Genomic DNA, 25,617 nt, shown 5'->3' with positions numbered 1-25,617 from the left:
TTATAGGCCTATTGGTGTTATATCGTCTTCTGTGAATTGTTAGCCAACAGGATACTGAGAGGCTGTTTGTGATACATCCTTTCAATCTTTGCAAAAAAGGATAGACGAATAGACTGCCCTGCCCGCTATGTATTTTAAGTAATCATCACTCAAGTCTACCACGTGTATGAGACGATTACTTGCTGCACCAAAACCCAACACAAACACTTGTGGTCCTTTCAATGCATGGTCCTGTCCCTTTAATGACGCAGGGCTGACGTGCTCTGTGTTTGAGGTGTTCCAGGAAGTGCAAGGTGGACACGGGCCCCACCGATTCAACACAACTGCATACATAAGCACTTATTAACAACAAGGCTGCTGTTTGGGTGTCATGTTCATGGGGGGCTATCGCTAAGACACATGGAGCCCCAAGAAGAAAAGCCGATCATTTATACAATGGAAAACAAGCCGATCGTGACATGTGAGTGTTTCTTCGCGAGGATCTGTTGAACTCTTCTGCTGCGAGCCCTGACAGCTAACCCGGGCTAGGCTAGCGGAGGATAGCAAGCCTGCACACATTAGGTTGGACTAGGGTGGCGTTTTGACTGCATTTGAGCTAACGTTCGGCTGCCTACAACAGTTTGTTTCGTGGCATACGCCAAAGCCGAGTGTACACATTTCATGAAATGTGTAATTTCAGTTAAGAGCTTTCCGAAGTGACCATTAGGCCTAGCCGTCCCTGGTACGTCACTAGCCGCTGCTGCAGTCTCGGTTACCTGCTGTCACCGAGCAGGAATCCACCTTGCAGCTCCCAGTCAACGACCCACTGACAGCTGGAGCCCAGTGGTCTCGCCAGTACATATGGTCGCATTATATCAGAATACAATCCTAAATCCCTTGTTGGCGGTACTTGCAAGCGACTATGGTTATTTTAAGAATTGACCCCACTAGAGGGGCCATGGGCGACTTTACATTACAGGCTGGTCCATTTTAAGGATTCAGACGTTCGGGTTGTGAGCGGCCCTTTATGTGTGTATGTATGTCAACGTTCCCAAAAGCTAAATGTTGATAGAAAATAATTTTACTTAAGCATGTGACTTGTATGACGAATAAACAGAAGCAAAAGCCCTAGGCAGAGGAGCCGTTGTCAATTTAGTCCTGCTGTCATTAAAAGGACGCGATTTTGGCGTTCTTTACGGCAGTGGTGCAACGCTGGTTCTGACGCCTATCAGAACATTTTTGATCTTCCACCTCCAGCGATATTTCATTAAGACATTTTGGAAGTCCTTTTTTATTTTATGAGATAGACCTAGATCAACTAGGTTAAAGTCACCTTACTGCTGGTAATCGATACCATCACCGTCAGAGTGATTTATGAGTCTGGTTAGAACGCTGAGACGAATGCATCTTCCAGTAACTATGGTTGGCGTGCCAATATGGAGTCTAATCGGATGTTTACTTTGGCTGTAGTTTAATTTGGAAGTTGGCTAACATGTCTGTGACTTAAACATAATAATAAGATGGCTGTAAATTATAATTAGCTGCATGTGATGATATGTCGCCAGACCGTTGCCATTTGAGTTTTACAGAACATAGTGTGCAGCTGAGCCTAATGTGGTTGTCATGATGTGTGGTTGCACAACGTTTGCTATTTTAAAACTAATGTGCAGTTGACTGTTGATGATTTGATATTTATTGGATATCAGCCGTTCGTGCACTGCTTATGGAAAGTGACTTTCTACCGGTGCCTCTTCTTCGGGGTCAATCCTTACAGGTGGTGGAGACCAGGCCTTGTTTACATCCCTCTACACCCCATTGGCCCAACAGCTTCCTCGGGAGCCAATGGAATGGAGGAGGTGAGTTGCCCTGCTGTTTAATTTATGGCGTTGGTGAGGGATACATGGATAAATAGATAGATAAAAAGATAACTGATAATGGGAAGTTTCAAGTATATATCATGGACCTATTAATAGTCTATCAAATTATTACCAGTGGAAACAGTTAAGGATAAAGGTTCTATAATTTAATAGGTAATAGGTACTATTGTGTTGGGGATAGAGGCTAAACACCCTACTTGTTTCATTTTGTGTCCAGGACCTATGGCCGAGCACCCAAGATGATCCATCTGGAGGCTAACTTTGTGCAATTTAAAGAGGAGCTCCTTCCCAAGGAAGGCAACAAAGCTCTCCTCACCTTCCCCTTTCTCCATATCTACTGGACAGACTGCTGTGTGAGTAGCCTTAGAGATTTATACAGTATGTACGTGCCTGCCTACAGTATATAAACCCCCAGAAACCGCTTTTTCATATTTATTAAAATGCCTGTATGTATGCCTGTAAATGTTAGATATGTAGGCTATGCTTAAATTGTACCAATGGTTTGTTGAAAGGTGCTTCTGTCTTGACCTCATATCATGTAAACCTAAGATGATTTGCTTGAGAATGTGAACATCCAGGGACTACAAAAAAAACAAATAACCAGTTGGATTGACCAGTTTATCACGTATCTTTGGGATATCAGAGGGCAACAAAGAGTGGGTTCTTTTTTGAATTGTCTGCAGGCATTGTCTGCGGTCAATGGGTAATGCCACCGAGGCAAACATAAGGGGCATGCTTGTTTTATTCCACTCAATTTGCCTAAGGTGAACAATGTCATATTTTTATGCAAATCCTTGCTGTATTGGAATTTGCTTGTCTAGATAGGCCTATTCATCCAGATCCTGGTCTTTTCATTGGCAATCGGGCTAACCATTCACAGATTTGTTTGATCTGCTTGATCAGCTATCCAGAAATTTGGTTGTGAAGCAATGTTTTTTCAGGAAGCGGTGTCATCGAAACCCAGGAAACACACATAATGCACACTCGCATTACATTACCCACTACTGGAATAGTTTTGGTTGGCATTTCTTCTGGGTGTGCGAGAAGTAGAGACCTATACCCCTGCCACAATCAATCGCGTTTCATTTGGACTTTCCATTAGCTTGTTATTCTGGCAAGCAAATCAAGGGAGTGTTTAAAATGAAGAAGGACCTGCGTAATGTACATTTTCTGAGGGGCAATCATAGACTGTAATAAATATGGATGGTAAACTATTTTGAGGGTGTAGATTGGCCTTCTTAGGACTTTGCCCTTCTATGCAATCACCATCGGATACCATCCATATTTGGCACATTGCATTGCACTCAATGGCTAAAACTCATGAATATTAAATCCTTCATAACTTTGGAATGAAGTATAAAATGTCAAACAGCGAATCACTGAACACATAATATGGAGATGAATTACCACTGAGATCCTTACTGAACAAAGTGTATTGACTTTACATTACGTGAATGAAATCCATTTTCTATACATTCACTTAGAATGGTGGCATGTCACTGCATCCACCTACCGTGAACCACCCAAAGGCTGTTGGAGGAACTAGATGTTAGTCTCTTGCATGAGGCTTGAGAAACAGGTGGTCAGGACTGAGGCTTGAGAAACAGGTGGTCAGGACTGCCGCGTGTGAGCAATCGATCATAGTATCAGCTGCAGGCCATGTCTGTTTCTTATCAAGCAAACGTTTTGAAGAACTTCTCATGCATCAGCTTGTTTACTGCAATAAATAATCTTTTTGAGCGGTAGGTTTGTTTATACTCCAGAGAGATTGTGTAACCCAAGGTCAACCGTTCTGCTGATGTTTACAATATGTTGTGTTCATCGTTTATGTATTGTTGATCTTCAAGCAACCAACATTGTAGAATTAAAACCACTTCAAATATCAAGGGACACTGTAAGAGCTCCCTTGTTCTACTCGAGTTGAATGCTATGAATTTATAGTAATGGACAATGATCAATTCATGTCACTGCAAAGCTGTTGGTTAAGTACTATGGAAGTTTCTGATTCCAATCAGAGGATGATAATAATGGCCAATGTTGTCTCTTTAAATGTTCAACCTGGGAACTTTGCCAGGGTGCCTCTCCCCACACCAGAGGCAATTGTGTAAGATTGAAGCACTTTCCCTCTGTTATAATTCATCTCATCTCAAAGCACTTAACAGGCCTAGACAAATCATGACTGCCAAAGCCCTCATATTAGGGATTATAGCTGATAGAGTTCCACAAACAAAAGTAGATGGGGAAACAAAGAAACTAGATAGGCAAACCGCTTATTCTATATTGACCTAGTAGGTGAAATAAAGGTGTTGTTGTAGTACACAAGTGCTGATATTCTGCTCTTTTATCATACATCTTACCTGCTTTGTATGGGCTCAATGCTGCCCCACATTTTCTGAACTAGGCTTTATTCCTTTATAGTGAATGACAATGATATAACCTGGCTCATTCTAGCATTTGTTCTGAAGCACTTCTGAGTCAAGTACACAAATGAGATGTGTACTTTGATCGACTGTGGATGTAGCCATTTAAACATGTGTCTGAATAACTATGGACTCTTATCATTGTCTATCACAAACGATTCTTTGAGCAATGCACATAGAGGCATTCTGTCAATATTTGGTTTAAGCCTGTTTGATTTGATGCATTAGCCTTGAATATGTATTAACCCTTGTGACAATATAAGGGCCTATACTCCTATTTCAAAGTTTGGCCTGTGCATGTTTTCTACCCTTACTACTGACACCAAGCTAATGAGATCACCTTAAACCAAAAGTCCAGTCGAACAGATTTCTCCCCAGCAACAGTGTTGTTAGTGTGTGAATAACGAATAGTCCTTTTTTCCTCCAACCTTTCATAACTAGGCCGGGAATCGTACGGGCCTGCGATTGTACGCACGTGCTATGAATAACTGACATTTTATTTCTATCTTCTCTTCTTTTCTAGGACACGGAGGCATACAAGGGGTCGGTGAAGGAGGACATGACACGCTGGCAGAACAGCCTCCGCGGCCACGGCTCGGTCGACTGGGTCATCGTCGTCGTGGAAACCAACGATGCCAAGAAGAAGAACAAGACCAACATCCTGCCTCGCTCCTCCATCGTGGACAAGATCCGCAATGATTTCTGCAACAAGCAGAGCGACAGGTAATGGGGGGGGTGGACTTGATCCTACCCGGACAGCAGGATCAAGTCCAATCAGTGATTTCAAAATTCACGTTTCTCTTGAAAACTTTTTATAAATACACACTATTATACCTCCAGGTGTGAGTGTGATTAGCCGTTACAAGCCGTTTTCGAAAAAAAAACATGAATCAGTCTACCAGCCTACCCAGTGGACTATTATAAATGGTTCTCATCTATCTGTCATACATCTAGGTGGACACGCCCACTTGTGATGTCAGAAGAGGCAGATTTTCATGACGGCTTTTAGCAGCTAATCGCACTCACACCTAGTGGTATAATATGTCACCTTTAAATACCCATGTCCAAGGGGCAGCTTTTCGCAAATGCATTAGGTTTTATTCAATTAAATTAAATGTTATCGGTATAGCCCTTATTCACAGACACAGTCACAACGGGCTTAACAGGCCATATATTTATTGATGTCATTCACTCATAAACGATAAGCACTTGAGATAATGCCAGGCTGATGTGACGCGATGCAGCATTTTCAGTGGAGCCCCCGGGGGAGAGGGGGAGGGGGGGTAGGCCTTACAAATGGCTTCGCTCAGAGGCACGGTAAACATCCAAGCCCTAACCCGTCCTTCCTCCCGTCCTCCAGGTGCGTGGTGCTGTCGGACCCCCTGAAGGACTCGTCCCGGTCCCAGGAGTCGTGGAGCTCCTTCCTGCTGAAGCTGCGCACCCTGCTGCTCATGTCCTTCACCAAGAACCTGGGCCGCTTTGAGGACGACATGCGCACGCTGCGGGAGAAGCGCACGCAGCCCGGCTGGAGCTTCTGCGAGTACTTCATGGTGCAGGTGTGTGGGATGCAGCTGGCGCATTTGACCCCAGCATTTATTTTGTTTCCCTTTTTGAAATCGGGATGACTCAAAGCCTCAGTCAAAAAAGAGTTAACGGCTGTGTTTCACTCTGTGTCTGCAAAAGATCTGCATCTAATTCATCTAATTCATCAAATTAATATTTTCAAAGTAGATTAATCAGACCATTATTTTGACTTGAAAATATTGGCCTTCCATGTAAAAAGAAAGGCATTTCCAATAGTTTGATGAAATTGGCCTTGGAATTATCAAAGTACCTCTAAAAGATATAACACGTGGGCAAATAAAAAACCCTTGTTTTAAAAAAATATAAAAAAGGTACAATTCCTACCCTGGCTTATACACGAATGTGATGACTTGATGTGCTGGCTGTTAAGTTAACGTTGCTATAAGCTGTAAGTAAACCATGAAGGCAATCCAAAGGATGGGCAATGCGGGGAGCGTGTCTATCTGAATGATGAAACAAGACCGCTTTCATGGTTCTACCCAAATGGTAATGACCATATGTTTTGTGTTATGTAGGAGGAGCTGGCCTTTGTGTTTGAGATGCTGCAGCAGTTCGAGGATGCCTTGGTTCAATACGATGAACTGGATGCCCTTTTCACCCAGTACGTCCTCAACTTTGGAGCGGGAGGTACAGTAAACAATTCCTGATAATTAACACATTTGTTTGCTGGATGTGTTCCGATCTCAATATCTTAGTGTTGTCATATCAGTGAGAATACGAAAGTCTTTTGGGCTTACATTCTACAAAGTCGGCACAACTGCATTGTACATAATTTAGAATGTAGTGTGTACATTGTCGTAACTAAGTAGTACTGATACAAACAGAGAATAACTGCCATTGTAATCTATCAGTTTTTTTACTTTGATTTGGTAAAACCCGCTAGCCAGATGTGTGTTGTGGGCTTCATTTCAAGAAGAAAAACATGGTTCAAATGTAATGCCTGCCAGCATGGACAAGTTGTCCTCAGACACCAAAAAGCATTCAGCTGTAGAGGATGTTTTTAAGTTTAGTTCTCTAAAATCGATCTAAACCTTTTTGTCTTACTTACTTTGTTGAGCAAAAAAAAAAAAATGAGCCATTTGCATCTCCTTCCTTTCGTCCCTGTCCCCGGCCCAAACAGACGGCGCCAACTGGCTGGGCTCGTTCTGCGCGCCGGTCCAGAACTGGAGCGGGCTGATGCTGCGGCGGCCCATCGACATGGAGAAGCGGGACAGCATCCAGCGGGGCGAGGCCAGCCTGCTGGACCTCAGGAGCTACCTGTTCTCCCGCCAGTGCACCCTGCTCATCTTCCTGCAGAGGCCCTGGGAGGTCACGCAGCGGGCCCTGGAGCTGCTGCACAACTGTGTGCAGGAGCTCCACCTGCTGGAGGTGTGTTTTTAAGCATAGCCTCAGCCTCTTTCCGTTCCTGTGCACCGCGTCACTGACCCATGGGACAAACTCAAATGTATACAAATGGTCAGGGTATAGTCTCGATTTTCTGTCGCGATTAAATGGATTAAGAGAGAACTCCGTACGGTTTCCCGCTGTTTCTGTTAACGAGTAGAGTTGGCTGACTTGCGTGATTCTATTCAAGTAGCATAAGTGCCTAAGTCATATTTTGGCCAAATTGTGATATCTAACCTAACTGCTCTCCTAACGCTGCTGATTCACGTTGCCTCATTGGCTATATCCTAAGCCAATCAGAGTGCTTTTTACTTTCAATGATCACTATCTGCCTAAGACATCAAGTCCACTTGTTTTTGACAATTTTCATATGAGGCTAACGATATGCTTTATTGGGATGTTGATGATGCTGATGACGATGTTGTTTAGGTGTCAGTCCTGGAGGGCGCTCTGGACTGCTGGGTGTTCCTCAGCTGCCTGGAGGTTCTGCACCGGATCGAGGGCTGCTGTGACCCAGCCCAGCTGGCCGCCAACTGCTCGCACACGGTAGGCCTCTGGGCCTACGCTACAGACAAGGTACCGGAGGGGCTGCACACGCCATGCTGCTAACGTTTCACCCAAGAGTGTTAATCACACCGCACTCCGTCAGAAGTCACCTTTTCATGGATTTGTTTTAGTGTTTGTTAACTTTCCCTACCTCAGAGCTCCTATTTTTTTTTTTTATTGAAGATGGTTTGCTTCAACTAGCCCATACAATATGTTTGTATATTATTTTAAGCTTTCTGTAGCCATTTGCTAGGAATCTGTGAAATCTAAAAATTGTTGTTTCATACCTGTAAGATATCTAGATGTTGCGCTGTGTCTCCACACGTGTAAGCATTGATTTTCATGTAAAGTTCTGATTCAGAAGTTGGTGATTTCGATTCAAGTTCAACAAGGGATATTTCAGTTACAATACCCATTGCTTTAAATGATTAACTTGACAGGGATCCCTATCATTTGGTGTAGACCATTGCTAAAAGGTTAATGTTTAACATGTATGCCAAAAATAACTTTATTCAATGACACATAAACAAATGCTCTTGAGTGTTTGTTCTTCGAATGAGTAAACTTAAAGCTCATAAAAATGTATGAACGTTTAAAAAATAATGTAAGCCTTTTTAAGAATATATATCAAATCGTTCAATTGAATTTTTTTATACTTTTCTAACTCAGCCCTCATTGTGTCCCTCTAAAGCTCAAGTGCCTGGGCGAGCTGTGCGGCCTGGTGTCAGAGAAGGGTCCGACCTCGGAAGATCTGAACCGGACTGTGGACCTGCTGGCAGGCCTGGGCGATGAGAGACCCGAGACCAGTAAGAGGCTGCTCCCTTCATGTGCACGTCACACTTTGACCCTGTCAACGAGACTGTACCACTTAACCCTTGCAGCTCATCCTTACAACTCAACCAGAAGATCAACAAAATAATTAAATTGTTGTCTTATCGCCCTTTTCCAGCGATAGTACCACCTCGACTTGACTCGACTTGGCCCGCCTTTTCTTGCGTTTCGATCACCAAAATGAGGTACCTGGTACCTGGTACTTTTTTAGTCTCACCTCCGTCGAGGTTCCAAGAGGGCTGATCTGATTCTTTGGTGTAACGTAAACAGGCTGCTGGCCACTGATTGGTCAGAGAGTGACGCCACTGGACGAATAATGATGAGCGAGACGTCCGAGACACCCGACACCCGACATCTTTAAATACTAGCATCAGCGTTCAGTCAACAATAGTGATTGATTATTGAACATGGCGGGATCAGCGCGCAAGAACACGCCGTGGGCCATGAAAGTGGTGGAGACGCTCCTGTGTGTAGCCCTGTCTATACTGTATATGTGTCACGTGGATAATGTAATTGCAGTTTCGCGCACGCGTGCTATGACGACCTGCCCAGGATGAAGAGGTAATTCATTCTATATGGAAACACGACGTGCCTGGAACCAAACCAAGTCGTGCCACGCTTAGTCATGGCAAGTTTTGCTGGTACTGTCGGTGGAAAAGAGGAATTTTTATTTATATGGATTTTATAGTTGTTCTTTTAAACACTGTAGCTGCTTCCCTAGCTGTTGGTCTCCGTCCAATATCCCTATTCAACAAAAACCTTTAAAAAGTTTGTGAGTGTGTGTGAGGAACTAATATTAAGAACACGCTTTGTGTAACTTGGTTTACATTATATTATATATATTATCGTCCGCTACAATAAATGGTTAAACAATATCTTGTTTTTCCCTCGCCACAGTCAACAGCTTGCTGAGCCCTTACAAGAAGCTCAAAGAGGCCTTATCGTCCGTGGTGGCCTTCGAGAGGCACTACCTCGTGAGTGGTATTATGGTTTGCTTCAGCAAAAAACGATTTCAAATATGTTTACACAAAGTCACAAGACACGCTGCCACACATGAACATTTGTCCTTGAAGTCATTTTCCTATCTAAAAAAATGTCCTCCTTCCCTTTTTACCACACAATTTCTTCCCCTTTTCCTTTCCTTCTGCTTTTCCTTTTCCTTCTCTATCTTCCAGGAGCTCTCTCACGCTGCCATGGAGATGTACAAGGAAATCAACAGGCTGAGGTCAGCCAGGCTGGTGGGGAAAAGCCTCGCTGAGTTCTACATGTAAGGAAGAGAGACATTCCCGTTGTGTGTTGCAGCAACATCAACATCCCTGTCCACTTCCTATTTATTCAGCCGTCGTGTGTGTGTGTGTGTGTGTGTGTGTGTGTGTGTGTGTGTGTGTGTGTGTGTGTGTGTGTGTGTGTGTGTGTGTGTGTGTGTGTGTGTGTGTGTGTGTGTGTGTGTGTGTGTGTGTGTGTGTGTGTGTGTGTGTGTGTGATCAGGAGGAAAGGGGAACCCGAACGGGCTGAGGTCTTCCTCCAGGAAGCCCTGAAGTCCTACGTGTCGGAGGGATGGAGCTTGCCTGTCACGCACACCAGGAAAAACATTGCAGCGTGCCAGAAGCTGCTGGGGAGGACTGAGGAGTATCCTTTTCAAAGCCTCGGCCGTCACATTAAATACGTGTGGAGGATTCCAGGATCGCAGAGTAAATGTCCTCCCAGGTGTACACGACAACCTGCGCTCAATTTACTCATCAGCTCAGGAGGCAGAGCAGTTGTCTTGTAACCGCTAGTTCGATCCCCAGCTCCTCCTAGCTGAGTGTTGATGTGTCCCTGAGCAAGACACTCAACCCTGACTGCTCCTGACGAGCTGGCTGTCGCCTTGCATGGTTGACTCTGCCGTCGGTGTGTCAATGTGTGTATTAACTGATTTAAGTCGCTTTGGATAAAAGGGCCTGCTAAATGCTCTAATAGTAATTGTAATGTCAAAGTCCCTCCCAGTTTTCCAAGACCCATCTTTTCTCTACTGCCTTCTCTTAGCCCCCCCCATCCACACGTGTTTCAGTGCTGTATTTCTGTTGTTTGATATACCACTTTCCCTCAGTGTAAAGCAACTTTGAGTCCTAGAAAGACACTATATCAATCCAATTTATTATTATTATTATTATAAGGAAAGAGGAAATGTTTGTATAACAACACAAATTTAATGAGAAACAATTGCTTTCCCACCGGTTCACTTTGAGCATTGAATCAAGATAGCGTCTGAACAGTTTTCCTTGACAAACTATGTAGCTATCTGCAGACGTGCGCCTTGTTGGCGGGTGATGCAAATCTAACCGACGAGGAGAGGAAAAACTTCTGTCAGGAAATCCTGTCCTTTGCAAGCAAATCAACAGACAAGTGTAAGTGTGCACGTCTGCTACAAAGCAGACGTGCCTTTGCAGCACGCTCATGAGCTCACATATTGTTCATGAGCTCACATATTGTTCATGAGCTCACACATGCTCGTGAGCTCACACATTGCATCGAAGTGAATCATCGTCTTTTGTTCCCTTCCTCCATCAGCCGCTCAGAAAGTCACCCTCAGCATGACCGCCTTCGCCCAGCTCACGCGGCTGGAGTTCCGTCCGTCCACGGCCTCCGTGCACTCGGGCGCCGTCCTTCAGGTGGAGCTGAGCCTGCGCTGCCTGATGCCCGTGGCCGTGCGCATCCAGCAGCTCTCGGCCAGCATCCACTTCAGCCTGGAGCAGGCGGGCACCCACGGCCGGTCCAAGGGCCCGCCGAGGCAGACCAACCCGGGCACGGTGCACTTCGCCCAGCCCCACTCCTCGGGGAACGCCGTGCCGGCCTCGGCCACCACGCCCTCGCTGGAGCTGGACGAGATCCAGGACCGCAGCCCCTCGGACAACTCGCTCAACTCCACGGGCATCGTGTGCAAGAACACCCACCTGGTCATGCGGCGCCACGACAGCGGCCTGTCGCCCGACACGGCCAACAGCGTTAGCCCGCCCTCCGTCGCCGTGGACGACGGGGCGCAAATGCTGAAGGTGCAGGACGTGACGCTGGAGCCCGGGAACAACGCCGTCGTGTTCACGGCGCCGGTAAGAGCAGTGTCTGTGTGGCTCCCACGGCGAACTGAACGCTGTTGATGTCCTCCACGTTGCTCTGTTTCCCTTTGGCTCCGTCCTCCTTCTGATTTTATTATTCAGCTCTTCCCTTTATTCCCTTACAATGCGTTCTCATAAATATGCCATTCTCTTGCGTGTGTGTTTCAGAGCGGTGACCCGGGCACGTACACCCTGAGGCAGCTGTGTGCCACGGTGGGCCAGGTCCAGTTTGTGCTGCCCCACATCTACCCACTGATCCAGTACGAGGTGTACTCCCAGGAGCCCCAGCTCACCGTGGAGCCTCTCTCTGGTCAGTGTCCCCGGCTTCAGCCTTTTGATCGGTTTAGATCCAAAGCCTTAAGTGCCAGACCTCCAAATGCAAAATAGACACTGAAACAAAGATGCTGAAGATGCACTCGCACGACATAAGAGATAGATCAAGAAGCACTGCATGACATTTGCTCTGACAGGATGACAAAAGGTGATTACCGTTCATTGTGTTGAACCTTTGCCACACCCTCTGACTCATTCATGTCTCCGAAACCAATGACAAAGTCAGTGTAGGAATGCATGCGGTTCCTTTCTTAACTGCGATTCCTGAACAACGCTGCCTGACTGTTGTGTCCGTGCAGAGCCGCTGCTGGCCGGCCTGCCTCAGAGCGTGAGGTTCACCCTGCTCACGGGCCACTACGCCGTGAAGAAGGGCGACGCGCTGCAGCTCAGCAACAGCGACGCCATGCCCCTGCTGCCCTCCGCCGCCTGCAAGGCCTCCATCCTCAGCCCCACCAACGGTGAGGCACCCCCGCACGCACACATGGATACAGTCAGTAAGGAACCACGTAGACAGACAGACACATGGATACAGACAGCAAGGAACCACATAGACAGACAGACCCACGGATACAGTCAGTAAGGAACCACGTAGACAGACTGACCCACGGATACAGTCAGTAAGGAACCGCGTAGACAGACAGACAGACCCGCCAACCTATACAGACAGACAGACAGAACCACCCATGTATACAGACAGACATACAGACCCACCGACGTATACAGACAGACCCACCCATGTATACAGACAGACAGACAGACTGACCCGCCCACGGATACAGACAGACAGACAGAACCACCCATGTATACAGACAGACATACAGACAGACAGACAGACAGACAGAACCACCCATGTATACAGACAGACAGACAGACCCACAGGAAAGGAAATATCTTTGCAAAAACAATTTATACAAAGGCCTATTTAATTCACTAGTAACGTAAAGGAAGGTTATATAATTTGATATTATGATCAGGGTTGATTTTCCCAAGAACCTGAGCACTGAGATAGACGATTTAAGGGACAACACTTTTGAATGATTAATTAGATTTTCAACCCTACTTGGATTGAAACCTTCTTCTTTTACTTATTTAATCTGTGTGTGTGTGTGTGTGTGTGTGTGTGTGTGTGTGTGTGTGTGTGTGTGTGTGTGTGTGTGTGTGTGTGTGTGTGTGTGTGTGTGTGTGTGTGTGTGTGTGTGTGTGTGTGTGTGTGTAGAATGTGTGGGCGAGAGCTCCCTGTCCATCCAGTCCTCGGAGAAGGTGACCAGCATCAGCCTGCCCCCCACCCCTCCCTACCACACGCTGGAGTTCCACCTGGAGGTGCTCTGCGTCATCCCCCCGGGGCCCGACCGCCCCCCAAACGAGAGGCTCACCAACGGGGAGGTGCGCCACCGGCCCCGCAGCTACAGCCATCCCGACACCCCGATGACGGCCATCGACCAGCGGGTGAGTTCCACACTCCCACCCCGTCTTTTCGCTCCCACAGAGCTTCTATGCACAGTGCAATATACATAATCGCAGGGTTTCCCACAGCAACGTACAGCTGAGGGCCTAAGCGACACACGCCTACCGTCAGAACTATGATGTCCCCAAAAAATAATTAAAATAAGGGTTAGACTAACCCTAATATTACACACAGTGTCAAATAATCAAAACTTCATTCACTCTCTATGTACATATCAGGCTGCAGGGCAACAGTCTGACGGCCTGCATGAAGCATAAATGTAAAAGTCTGCACCTGCTGATAGAGAAAGAGAACAAAATATGAGCAACTCAAGATGCAATTTATAAACCAAGTCAACATAGTCTTGGTAGCCAACACCCACACTTGCAATTGTCTGGTCTGTTAATTAGCTGGGAATGGACAGGGTTTTATGACTAAAGTGTGTCCTCTCCTCATAGGTCTGCTAATGTTATGCAGTTTAAGCAGAACTGCAATAAGTTAGGCTTTAACTGTTTAAGTTTGTGTTTATTATCAATCAAATACTTTGTATACTCTGCTTCTGGTGGAAACTGGAAACTGTTTGTGTGTTTGAACAATGGCTGGTTTAAGGCAAGGCAATTTTATTTGTATAGCGCATTTCTTACATCAAGCAGTTCAATGTGCTTTACAGAGAAAAAAAACACAGTATCATTTATAGTGAAGAAGTACATGCAAACAATATAATGAAAGTCCTTCAATGAAATGACACATGTACTATAAAAAATAAAGGGAGGAAAAGATGAAAGGGAATAAGGAATAAAAGAAAGGGATGGCTGGTTTAAGAAGCCTCACCTGGTCCAAGTCGGACTCTGGGGCTGGGTGACGCGGCGCACCTGTATGCGCAATCCGAAGACTGGATGGACAGGGAGCTCTCGCCCACACATTCTACACACACACACACACACACACACACACACACACACACACACACACACACACACACACACACACACACACACACACACACACACACACACACACACACACACACACACACACACACACACACACACACACACACACACACACGACCATGAATCACCTATACAGTCTCAAAGAGGTCTACGGCATGCAGCATGCTACACCTGCTGTGTCATTACACTCAACCTTGGCAATAAACCGGTTCCAACATCTTTGTTATGGAGGAGCCCAGTTAAAGTCGCCTAGGTGGAATGTGTAGCATCACAATTGCTACACTGGTATTTGATTAAAAGCCTCAAATTGACATGCACTTGCATAACTTGAGCTCATTTCCCATTCCTCAAAACCAGTCCTGGCAGTTTCCTTTCCCAGAATCCTCCACAAAACATTAAAGCCTCATTGAAAAATGATTGAGTGTAGTGCCCGCGGACATCGACCAATCACAGTGTCTCTTGTCATCCCTAGATGTCTATAGACTGCCCCTGGTCCATCTACTCCACGCTGCTACCCCTCACCTTCTACATCCCCTTCAAGACCAAACACTCCCTCCTCTCCGCCGGAAACAGGTGAGCAGCCCATTGCTTAGAGAATACATATTAAAATGTTACCATTGTATGCTTGTGCCGCCAATATTGGAAAAGCCCCCATAAACCTCTTGAGGCAATAGTGGGGATTGGCACTTGCAGTAAAACTGAAGTGCTGCCCTGTATAAACAATGACTTTTCTTTTTTATGACTTTTATCGATCTCTCGTGTGATTTCCCGCACCTTTTGCGCCCTATTTGAATGCACATAATTTGCTCTGCTGAAACCCTCCATCTTGATGCATCACCTTTTGACCCTCTCAGGAAGTACATCCAGGTGTGCGTGCAGAACGTGTCGGACGCCAGCTTCCAGCTGGCTGAGCTGAGTCTGTCAGAGAAGCAGGAGGCGTCGCTGGAGCTGCAGTCCCTCAACACTAAAGCCCAGCAGGTGGCCATCACAAACTCACTCCTCCGGTCTTACTTAGTTTGTGGCTATTTCATTTCTTATTTATGTCTCCTTTACTTTGAAAATGACTCTGCCGAAATAGTTTGTAATAACATCATCCGTTTCATCCTTTGACCGTTAGTTCAAAGGCCATTGTAAGGACACTGTAGACTAGAGGTCATGTGGATAAAGGTATTTGTATTTAAAAAAAAGCTTTCTTGACTGGGTCACTCAAATTGCTACACCCCTTTTAAAGGTGTATTTATAAAAAATCAAGTCATTTCTGTGCCCCTTTTTGTCTTGACCTTTTTAAAATATGACGACAAAAATGATGTTGATCTCGCATAACAAAAGCATCACTGTTTGGTCCTCGTTAACTGTGTGTGTGTGTGTGTGTGTGTGTGTGTGTGTGTGTGTGTGTGTGTGTGTGTGTGTGTGTGTGTGTGTGTGTGTGTGTGTGTGTGTGTGTGTGTGTGTGTGTGTGTGTGTGTGTGGGTCCAGCTGGTGTGCAGTAAGCAGAGCGTGTTCTGCCTGTGGGAGGTGCGGTGGAAGACGGACCTTCCCTCGTGTCTCCAGTGCGTGTTCTCCGCCAGCTTCTCCCCGCTGGGCCAGCCCGCCTCCTCCTTCAAGCCCTTCCTCTACCAGTTCCAGCTGGAGAGAGTCACCGTAAGCACCGGCCACCTTCCACGCTCCCTCTTTTAATTAGGGGTGCACACAGACACATACCCGGTGGTGATGTAATCAGATCAGGGTACGCTTCCCCGTGAGAATAATGCAAAGAAGCAATCCTAGTCGGACAAACCGGCCTTGATTTTTGGTTTAGTTATGCCACAGGGAGACACGTTAGATGGTTAAATGAATTTAACACTTGACATTCTATTGACCCAAATCTGATGGTCCAATTTAGTCTCACAAATCGGACTTTGGCTTCATATCTAAAGTATTATGTACACGTGTGGTTGAACTGGGCGGTTCACTTTCCTTCGCTTCATATTTGTTTGGATCAATCATGTTCCTAGAGCTTGGGATCTGCAAGCATGTGATTGGCCAACACAAACTTGGCCACAAGAATGATTTTTTCCCCCCTTCCCTCAACGAAACGGTTCAGGCTCTGTGCCATCTCAGTACAACTGTACCGTTATGGAAATGGAAATTAAGTCGGAGTTTCCATTAAGGCGTTGTTTGTCCCTCACCAGACCCTGTACAGCGTGCGGGCTGAGATCCTCCCTGCGACCGGGGAGCAGCAGTGTCGCTCTGGCACCCTCTGTGGGCTGGAGGTGTGCATCACGAGGCTGACGGAGCCCGCCGAGGGAGAGCTGGCAGAGGAGGGCAAGACCGACTCAGACGGCCTCCGGACCACAAAGCTCATGTATGAAGGTAAGGAAGCCTACATCTAATGTTTTATAACGGTGAGGATTGTATCCCCGCCCCACGTTGTATTTGTTGCAGTATCACGACCACAAGCCTAATAATATATCTTTTAAATCCATCAAATATTTTTTGTTGGCATATATTATGTGAAATTGTTCATTTCTTCAATAATTAGCTGTTTAATAAGTGGGGGAATGTACAGCGAACTGTAATTAATAAACAGAACTTCAATTTTGGGGCTTATGTAGCGATATTGTCTCCCTGTAGATCATCCATTTCATTATGACCCATGGGCTGGTATTGTATGGTATTTTAATGACCGAGGTGTTGGAGGATGACCTGCTGGTTTCAACTGATTTTAAAAGCTGTGGCCCAGCTACAAGCTAATTTAAGTCATCCCCCTTTCAGCTCTGTGTTCTTGTGACAATTCAGACAGTAAATGGCAAAGCAATCAATCAACAATAACAATACATAAAACAAAAGTGGCTCCGCGTTTGCGAACAGAGGGATGTGTAGCTAAAGTGACGAATCGCATCGTTACATCATACAGTGGCCGACAGCAGTAGCAACTGGGCGGTGTGTGGCAAGAGCTCCGGCATGGTGTCCATGCCCGTGGCGGCCAACGCCACGCACAGGGCGCACATCGAGGTCATGCCCCTGTTCGCCGGCCACCTGCCCTTCCCAAAGATCAAGGTGTTCAAGTACCTGCCGCACACGGCCACGCAGGCCATCCAGCCGGACCCTGGTGAGTCCCCCCCCCCCCCCACCACTGATGTGTGTACTAACATGTCTACTACGTGACATTACATGTGTTGAGCTGAAGCTTTCGTCCAAAGCGACCCGCAGTAAGTGCATTGAGCCATGGCGATGCGTTGGCTAAAAAGTGTGAGAATCATTCATGGGAATAAAATTCATTATATAAGCAATGTCAATTGCTTTGAGTGCTACGATATCGCAATATAACATCATTTTCTATATGCAATTTATTTTGGGCTGAAACCTTTATCACAATACAAATAATTTACTATCTCAATAACATATCATAATTGTTGAATGTTCTTGTGAATATCCTTAAATTATTGTTATTTATATGATATACAAGGCTTTGGTCTGTGTTCGGCCACAAAAGCAGTCCTGCTACATTGCCCAGCACTACCTTGACCACGATGACACTGTAGCCAGTTTGATTGGGTCGGATCGGACGAGACCATTAGAGGTCTTGCGTTTAGACTTGGCTTGACAAATGTCATGTACTGTACGAGGGTAGGCAAACCGTCCTCATTCTCACCCTCAGGGTGGTTACGGGGGATATTAATGAGGCACGTTAGCGCTTCTTTTTGCATTTCTTCCCCTTTTCTTTTTTACATTACGTCTAGTATGTTCCTTTTGAAGTAAAATACTTAATAGCAGCACTGATGACCCATTCTTACCCGTGTTTGAACCCTGTTGACCGCCTGTCCTGTTGCCTCCCCCCCCCCCCCCCCCCACAGACAGCTGCGTGGAGAACGACACCCTCTCCCTCCTGGACAAGAACCTGGACGACCCCCAGGGCGACACGGCCAGCCTCCGCAGCCGCGGCAGCGTGCACTCGCTGGGCAGCGGCGAGCAGCAGCGGGGCCTGCCCATGCCCCGCCTGGAGCCCTTCGGCCCGGGGCAGGTGTTCAACCACAGCCACGCCCAGCAGGTGCTGGTGCTGCCCGCCACCGACGACCACATCATGGAGGTCAACGCCACGTGACAGCCCCCCTCGCCGGCCCCCACCCACCCGGTGGCTGGACTTATTATTACTACTACTACTACTACTACTACTACTACCACCCCGACCCCCCTCCTACCAGCTCCGTCCTGATGTCCTCACCGCCCGACGCCACCTCACCTCACCTCGCGTCCCCGTCCCCCCCCCGCCCTCCTCCCACCTTTACACGGCACTGAGCTGGCCTTGAGCACTTGGCGGGGGGGGGAGGGGTTGGAAGTCTGGTTCGCTGGACCCCCTCCACCCCACCCGCTCCAGCCCCCTTTTGAAGCCCCCAACCCCTGCAAGAAGGACACTTTATCGTCAACGGAGACGTCCCCCAAGAACACTCAGCGACGGACGAAGGACATCTGCTGCTACTGCTGACCCCCCCCCCCCCCGTCACCCCACCCTCATCCCTCCATCACTCCCCCCCCCCCCCCACCCACGCACTTCCCCACCTAGCACATTAAAACAATCTAGAGATCTATATATTTGGCCGCTCATCTCATACGCGACAAACAAAGTCCCACCCCTTCCCGCTCTGTGGAACTATGAATGTTCGCTGTCCCATGATGCTTTGCGGCCACCTGTTGCCAAACCCTGTGCCAGACATTTGTGGCCAGGGCTAATGCAGGAACAGTGTCCGCCTCCCTTGAAGAAAATGCTAGAATTCAGATGCACCAAAGCCCCACATAGCCTGTCTGTAACGCAAGACTACTGGGAGTTGCTCGACTACTGAAGTACTGTATTTTGAGTGTGAGTGTGTGTGTGTGTGTGTGTGTGTGTGTGTGTGTGTGTGTGTGTGTGTGTGTGTGTGTGTGTGTGTGTGTGTGTGTGTGTGTGTGTGTGTGTGTGTGTGTGTGTGTGTGTGTGTGTGTGTTTGTGTGTGGGTGTGTCTCTATGTCCTCATAGGAGTATGTGTGATCTAGTGAGTGATTCTTAAAACTAAGGATGAGCCAGTGGACAATATCTATCTATATTGTCTTTGTCCATTTTATAGTTTGTGTATATCTAGTGCGTGTGTCTCAAGGGGTGCGTAAGCGTTGCTGAATCTGTGTCTGAGCTATGCACACGTATTGTAGGACCTGGTAGAAATGAATGAAAGGATTACTCATGGAACAGAGTGTCACCTCGAAGCTGACCGTAAAAGCCCTTCCTCACCACATTGTAATTATACTCCATTTCTCTGGGCACTGTACATACTGGTCTGTAAATAAATGTGATTTCAATCTTCAACAAAATCTATGATTTCCAAGTATATATTAAAAAAAAGCATTGGAGTTGACTTTGTGCAGTGGGGTTTTGTAAATAAAAAATAAAATAAAAATATAACTTTATAACTTACCTTTTTTTACTCTTTCAAAATGACAAGCAAGTTGTCAAACTTGTGCAAATATATTTTAATTGGAATATAAAGAAATCAGAAAGTGAGGTACTCAATATCTCATCATAGTAAGTATGTAGAATTCCTGAAAACTGTTGTTTAACTTATTCACTTATTATTCAGTAAGATGTATCACCATCCTGACCTTTACCAAGACCTAGCATAACATCAATTTTTCACGCTATATGAAACAATAAACATCTGTAGTCAATTTCCATAGCCCAACTTCTACACCTGGCCTAACCTTACAGCAGTGAGGTCTAAACAGTAAGAGTACATGTATTCAACCCGACACAAACAATATCCCTAAACTTTCCAAACCAAGAACTTGTTAGTTAACCTTTAGCTTTGGTTCGCTGCCCTCCCGAAGCTGTTTTTGGGATGGTGATATTTTTGGGCGAAAACGGGCAGTTCAGATATAATTTTACTTCATTCATTTATCATATTTTAATAAAAGAAATGCTATTGTTAGTATTTGACTCAAAGGTAGTTCTGTATGGTAGTTTTTACCTGCAAAATATGCAGATAATATATCAACTACTGACTCAAATAAGAAAAAATAATTGTGAAAAACAAATCTCCATCTAGTAGATTTATAAACCATGGATATAAACCAGCACGATGTTTGTCAATTAGCAGCCTCTGGCGGCTTGGATTGTAGCTGCAGGTATAGTTGAAATAATAATAATAATAATATAATACAGATGGATTGACTCGTGGATGGGTGCGTTTTATTTATGACAAACCCTCCAGTTCGGGTATTTGATGCAGTAAATAGCTGCGGTATAAAGTTACATAGTGCAGGCGTGAATATAACAAGAAAGAAAAAAGACCCAACTGCAATAACCACAATCCCAAGAACCTATCTCGCGTTGGCTGATTTCTTGGCAGGCGCTCTGTGGGCGCCCTGGTCAGCCGCGGGCGCTCTCTGCTCACTAGCGGGCGTGTAGGCGGGGTTGGCGATGGACACCATGCTGCATAACGGGCGCTGGTCCTGGAAGGCGTGCGCCGCGGGGAGGAGGTGCGTGGTGGGTTCAGCACGCGACGCCTCGCCCCTCCTCCTCTGGCACTGGCGGTACAGACACAGGCTCAGCACCACGGCCGCCAGCAGCAGGACGCCGCAGGCCCCCGACAGAACGTGCGCGGCGACGGCCCCCGCGTCCACGGGGGTGGCGACGCTCACGCAGCGCGCGTGCGACAGCGCGCCCGCCGCGCTCTGCGCGCTCACGCACACGCGGTACGCGCGTCCGCCCGCCGACAGGCCGAAGACGTCCGTCTGCCGGGTCCGCGGGCCCACGCTGCCGTTGCTCACCGCGCTCCCGTCGCCGCGCAGCACCCACACCCGGAACGCGCTCAGCGGCGAGTCCGGGGCGCACCAGCGCACGCTGGCGGACGTCGGCCACGCCCTCGTCACCTCCAGGGCCACCACCGGGCCTGGGGTCCCTGCGGGGGCGGCGTTGCTCTGGGCCGGGCACCTGCAGGGCCAGCCCCGGAGCTGCTGGAGCTCGGGGCAGGGCCTCTGCAGATGGACACACTGGTCGTAGTCACACAGAGGAGCCGGCGCCGTCTGGGGCCCTGTACTCGGCTCCACAGCGGGTTCCTGTTGGCTCCTCTCTCCTGCCGGCGGGGGGGAGCTGCTGCTGTTTCTTGGTGTGAGTAGAGTGGAGCTCCTGGATGGGGTGGCTGGAGGTCCGTAAGCAGATGGAGTAATCTCCTCTCTGCTGGTGGGGCCCTGTGTGGGGCTGGGGCTCGCAGGTTGCTGGATCATGGTTGTACCCATGGGTCGGGGGGACAGCGTGTAAGGTGGTGTTGACAGAGCCAGAGGGGCTTCTGACGGAACCACTCGCCCGGGGGGTGCAGTCGGCCCCTTTGCGCTAACGGTAGATGCTACGCTCGCGCCGGCAGGTATTGATGCAGACTCTGTGGTGTAGAACGCAGGCGCTCCAGGGGCACTTTCAAACACTCTAGACATAAACAAACAGGCAAAGAAGCAGGCGTCTAATCAGTCAAATCTTCAAGTTAACTTAAAGTCAGAAATGGATGAATCAAGTGCAACTACTTTTTCTTTTTTTGGAGAACTAGCACATAACACAAAAACAATCATTCGGCATATATTTACAAAATGAGCAAAGAACTATGAACTCACCTGGAGCCTACAACAGTGTGGGCAGTGCTGTGAGGTTCTGGGGTGAAAGTGAGGCGGTCAGCCATGCCTGTGAAGACCTTTGCTATGGGGACGGATAATGGCCGATCTGCTGCTGCAATCCACAGAATACAGAGAGCCCAGGCCCAACTACAGCACAGGGAATGATTGAGTTTGTGTGTGTGTGTGTCCATGTAACTCATACACAGACACCAAAACAAAGCACTGCAAAAAAAACACACAACTATACATAATATCTCTTTAGATCTCCCCCCCACACACACACAAACACACACACACACACACACACACACACACACACACACACACACACACACACACACACACACACACACACACACACACACACACACACACACACACACACACACAAAAACACCAAAACTTATCTCACCAGCATGTCACTCTTCTGGAATCCATGAGACTCCAGAATGGTTATTTGGGATCGACCAAAAGGTAGAATCCTGCTCTACATTGACTCTACTCTGCTGCTCTACTCTGTGTCGTGGTCAAGCAGTGCTTGAGGCTCCTAAACCCCACACGGACGACAGGGCTGTCCTGCACTTTTACTCCACTGCTGCCAGATAACTGCTACCACAGCTACGATGTGCCACCTTCTGTTTTTCCCTTGGTCTCCCTCTCTTTCTGTGTCTGTCTCTCTACTGCTCTCAAAGTCTATCTCTCCCTCTCTCTCTCTCTGTGTATTACCCCAACACCCCCCCCCCCCCCCACTCCCCCACTCCCCCAAACACACACACACACACACACACACATTGAGTATATTGTATGTGTTGGCAGTGTTTTAAACCCCCACAACTCTGACCATATTTGAGGGGTGGTTGGGGTGGTCCTTATAGCGGCCCAGAGGCACCATGGGGGATGGAGCGGTCCCCCGTACCAGTCTCCCACGGCTGCAGATACAGAGAACCCTCCGGAATGCCTCCGCATATCTGAGAGTTGAGCTCATACTGATAAGAGTTGTCAAGTGAGCCAACACACAGGCGCATACACAAACACACACACACACACACACTGACCCAAACTCTCTCTCTCTCTCTCTAACGAACACACACATGCTAACCCCCTCTCCCCCCCCCCCCCCCCCCCCCCCCCCACACACACACACACACACACGGGTCGGTACCAGGCATGGACCTATCACTCTCTCTTATATCGAATAACTTTGTAAAAGGTTCCACCTTTCTCCCAACACTAATCCTAACCCTAACTGATACTCATGTCATTTATTGAATAACTAATATGTGTAATTGATTCAAACATATCCAGTTTAACTAGGATGAATGCTATGAATGAAGACATTTTAGATAATTTTATTTTTACACATTATATATTTTTCGCAAAGGGCCACCAGTGAAACCCCAACCCTCTCTGTCCCCCCATGTGCTGGCTGACACTAATTAGCATAAGATATCTCTCTCGCCATGGTGCCAATAGATAGCTGGCCCTGTCGGCCAATCACGCCACTACTCAGTCACCTGCGTCTCGGTGCAGGAGTTAAAATGGCAATAAAAACAAAGGCATCTCTGCCCCGCGAGACGCGATTGTGCGTATAAGTCAAATCTATGCCCCTCTTGAAAAGATGACTTGTTTCGTGTTTTTAAGCGTTTTATTTACGGGCACATTTGCCCTAACTAACGTGGAGGAGGTGGATTCTCGAGAGCGTTTGTTTTTAGATTCCCTCGGGCTCTCCACCAGGCCGACTGCCGCAGGAGCCTCCAGACGGGTTCCGTCCATGTTGTGGCGGATGTTTCAAAGGAGTAAGGGCGACGAGGTCCAGGAAAGCGAGTCGTGCATGGTGTCCGAGTACGGCGTGCGCGGAAACATCATTCGATACGTGCAGGACCAGGGTAAAACATTTTGGCCTATTAATCAGACTTTCAATAAAAATTCAAACAAGCGAGTTTACTTTTGTGGTTACTTTAATATTTGTTTTGAGTCTCAAGGTGCTTACTTTTTTGTCTTGCTTATGCGTCTAACGCATCATAATGGGCCATTAAACCATTTGGCATGTAGTTGCAAATATTATACTACAGTGGGCATTCTACATACCATTAAAATAATCGGAAATTCATTTTTTTTGAAGTTTCCGACATGGCAGCTATTTTTACATATTTGACACCAAACGACCGAAGTCAGTTTTTCAATTTGGAGGCCGAAATGGGTGAACGGATAATATCAGATATTTAGTTGACATATGGACCACCAAAGTACAAATGCCTGGTTTTTCACTTCAGAAATCTTGTCACCCTAATTTGGAGGCCCTCATGTTGTGTCTATTTTGTCTAATTCCTGTATTGCAGGCAGATCGGTGTCTTGCTGGGGCGGCCAGGACTGCGTGGAGAAGCAACTGTTCTTCAACATGTCGGTCCTGCAGCCCGTGGAGCAGCTCTCTCTGGCCCGTCTGGAGGTCAAGTTTCAGTGGGGTGTGTTCAGGGCCCCGGAGTTTTTCCTGGGGCCCCGGACCCTCGACGTGTCCCTGTATAAAGTAGTTAGAACCACTCTGAGGGGCGCGAGCCACGAGGCTAACCGAAGGCTCCTTTTATCCCAGTCGGTGGCACTTGGACCCGAGCCCGCCTCACTCACACTGGACCTTACCTCCCTGGCCGAGACCTGGCGAAAGGCGGGCCGCAACTACGGCCTGGTGCTGGCGCTGCAGCCGCCGAGAAATGACCCGGAGGAGGAGCTACTCCCCTTCCGCCCCGGGAACACTCTCCCGCTGCAGCCGGCGGCCGTGTCTGCGCCGCCGCCAGAGGTCCACGCCGCCCTGGTGGCGGTGTCCCTCAACCCCCAGCAGTGTCGCTCCAGACGGCGGCGGAGCGCCGTCCACCTCCCCGTGACGCCCAGCAACGTGTGCAAACCTCGGCGCCTCTACATCGACTTCAAGGACGTGGGGTGGCAGGACTGGATCATCGCGCCGCAGGGCTACCTGGCAAACTACTGCCACGGCGAGTGCCCCTTCCCGCTTAGCGAGAGCCTGAACGGCACCAACCACGCCATCTTGCAGACCCTAGTGCACTCGCTGGACCCACGCGGGACCCCGCAGCCATGCTGCGTGCCCATCCGTCTCTCGCCCATCTCCATGCTGTACTACGACAACAACGACAACGTGGTCCTGCGGCACTACCAGGACATGGTGGTGGACGAGTGCGGCTGTCGATGAGCGTGCGAAGGGACGTGTCTGGTCCACATTCGTGCTCAAAACACCTGGTGGTGGAACAGGGGTTCAGAACTTTAACATTGTGTATAGGTTACTTTTTTTAAATAAAGGATTGTTGTGGAAAGGACTGACATTTTTTTTTTTTTTTACGTTTAATATATCGGTTTTGACATGCGGCAAACGCGAAGAGATTTTCTTCTGGATGAATACTTTTTCATAGCCTAAACGGCTGCAGTGCGCTGCACTAGGCTGCCCTCTGCAGAAGGAGGCATGCGATGAGCAAACTAAAGTTGGGGAGGTTTAATTATAGCTTGCTCTAAATGCCAAAGTATTAAACGAGGGATTACAACTGGAAAAATGTTCGGTAG

At 47.6% G+C, this 25,617-nt stretch overlaps 3 protein-coding genes across 4 annotated transcripts; 2 read left to right on the top strand and 1 right to left on the bottom strand.

Moving 5' to 3' along the window:
- Positions 1-282: 282 nt before the first annotated feature.
- On the top strand, positions 283-19,852 carry trappc10 (trafficking protein particle complex subunit 10). Its single transcript, XM_030343716.1, has 23 exons — positions 283-460; positions 1,754-1,835; positions 2,074-2,209; positions 4,800-4,999; positions 5,637-5,832; positions 6,376-6,487; positions 6,981-7,228; positions 7,673-7,819; positions 8,481-8,595; positions 9,518-9,594; positions 9,796-9,887; positions 10,109-10,249; positions 10,898-11,007; positions 11,171-11,706; positions 11,881-12,022; positions 12,345-12,503; positions 13,262-13,491; positions 14,915-15,015; positions 15,297-15,420; positions 15,919-16,083; positions 16,614-16,794; positions 17,339-17,533; positions 18,279-19,852. The coding sequence occupies exons 1-23, from the start codon at positions 400-402 to the stop codon at positions 18,524-18,526; spliced, it is 3,798 nt and encodes a 1,265-aa protein (XP_030199576.1). The 5' UTR covers positions 283-399; the 3' UTR covers positions 18,527-19,852.
- Positions 19,337-22,755, bottom strand: LOC115533293 (leucine-rich repeat neuronal protein 4). Of its 2 annotated transcripts, none has more exons than XM_030343717.1 (3): positions 22,466-22,755; positions 22,054-22,203; positions 19,337-21,871 (listed from the first exon to the last, which is right to left on the bottom strand). In XM_030343717.1, exons 1-3 carry the CDS (start codon positions 22,489-22,491, stop codon positions 20,770-20,772), a joined length of 1,278 nt encoding a protein of 425 aa, XP_030199577.1. In that variant the 5' UTR covers positions 22,492-22,755; the 3' UTR covers positions 19,337-20,769. The 2 variants fall into 2 exon arrangements, with proteins under 2 accessions (XP_030199577.1, XP_030199578.1); XM_030343718.1 differs by having other exon boundaries at positions 22,054-22,200.
- A 787-nt stretch (positions 22,756-23,542) lies between these two features.
- On the top strand, positions 23,543-25,377 carry gdf3 (growth differentiation factor 3). Its single transcript, XM_030342597.1, has 2 exons — positions 23,543-23,939; positions 24,393-25,377. Exons 1-2 carry the CDS (start codon positions 23,672-23,674, stop codon positions 25,250-25,252), a joined length of 1,128 nt encoding a protein of 375 aa, XP_030198457.1. The 5' UTR covers positions 23,543-23,671; the 3' UTR covers positions 25,253-25,377.
- The last annotated feature ends 240 nt before the right edge of the window (positions 25,378-25,617 follow it).

This window comes from Gadus morhua, chromosome 20 (genome assembly GCF_902167405.1).
Source record: "Gadus morhua chromosome 20, gadMor3.0, whole genome shotgun sequence".
Taxonomy (NCBI): Eukaryota; Metazoa; Chordata; class Actinopteri; order Gadiformes; family Gadidae; genus Gadus; species Gadus morhua.
Note: the sequence above shows the minus strand (reverse complement) of the source record. Positions and strands in the feature narration are given on the sequence as shown.

What these genes read in the sequence shown, in the direction of transcription:
- trappc10 (XM_030343716.1), top strand. Translation starts at nt 400, where the DNA reads ATGGAGCCCCAAGAAGAAAAGCCGATCATTTATACAATGGAAAACAAG. An exon ending in CACCGTGGAGCCTCTCTCTG is followed by an intron (nt 12,023 to 12,344) that starts GTCAGTGTCCCC and finishes GTGTCCGTGCAG; the next exon opens with AGCCGCTGCTGGCCGGCCTG. An exon ending in CACAAAGCTCATGTATGAAG is followed by an intron (nt 16,795 to 17,338) that starts GTAAGGAAGCCT and finishes TACATCATACAG; the next exon opens with TGGCCGACAGCAGTAGCAAC.
- LOC115533293 (XM_030343717.1), bottom strand. Translation starts at nt 22,491, where the DNA reads ATGGATTCCAGAAGAGTGACATGCTG. An exon ending in TCCAGAAGAGTGACATGCTG is followed by an intron (nt 22,204 to 22,465) that starts GTGAGATAAGTT and finishes TTCCCTGTGCTG; the next exon opens with TAGTTGGGCCTGGGCTCTCT. An exon ending in CACACTGTTGTAGGCTCCAG is followed by an intron (nt 21,872 to 22,053) that starts GTGAGTTCATAG and finishes GTTTATGTCTAG; the next exon opens with AGTGTTTGAAAGTGCCCCTG.
- gdf3 (XM_030342597.1), top strand. Translation starts at nt 23,672, where the DNA reads ATGACTTGTTTCGTGTTTTTAAGCGTTTTATTTACGGGCACATTTGCC. An exon ending in TCGATACGTGCAGGACCAGG is followed by an intron (nt 23,940 to 24,392) that starts GTAAAACATTTT and finishes CCTGTATTGCAG; the next exon opens with GCAGATCGGTGTCTTGCTGG.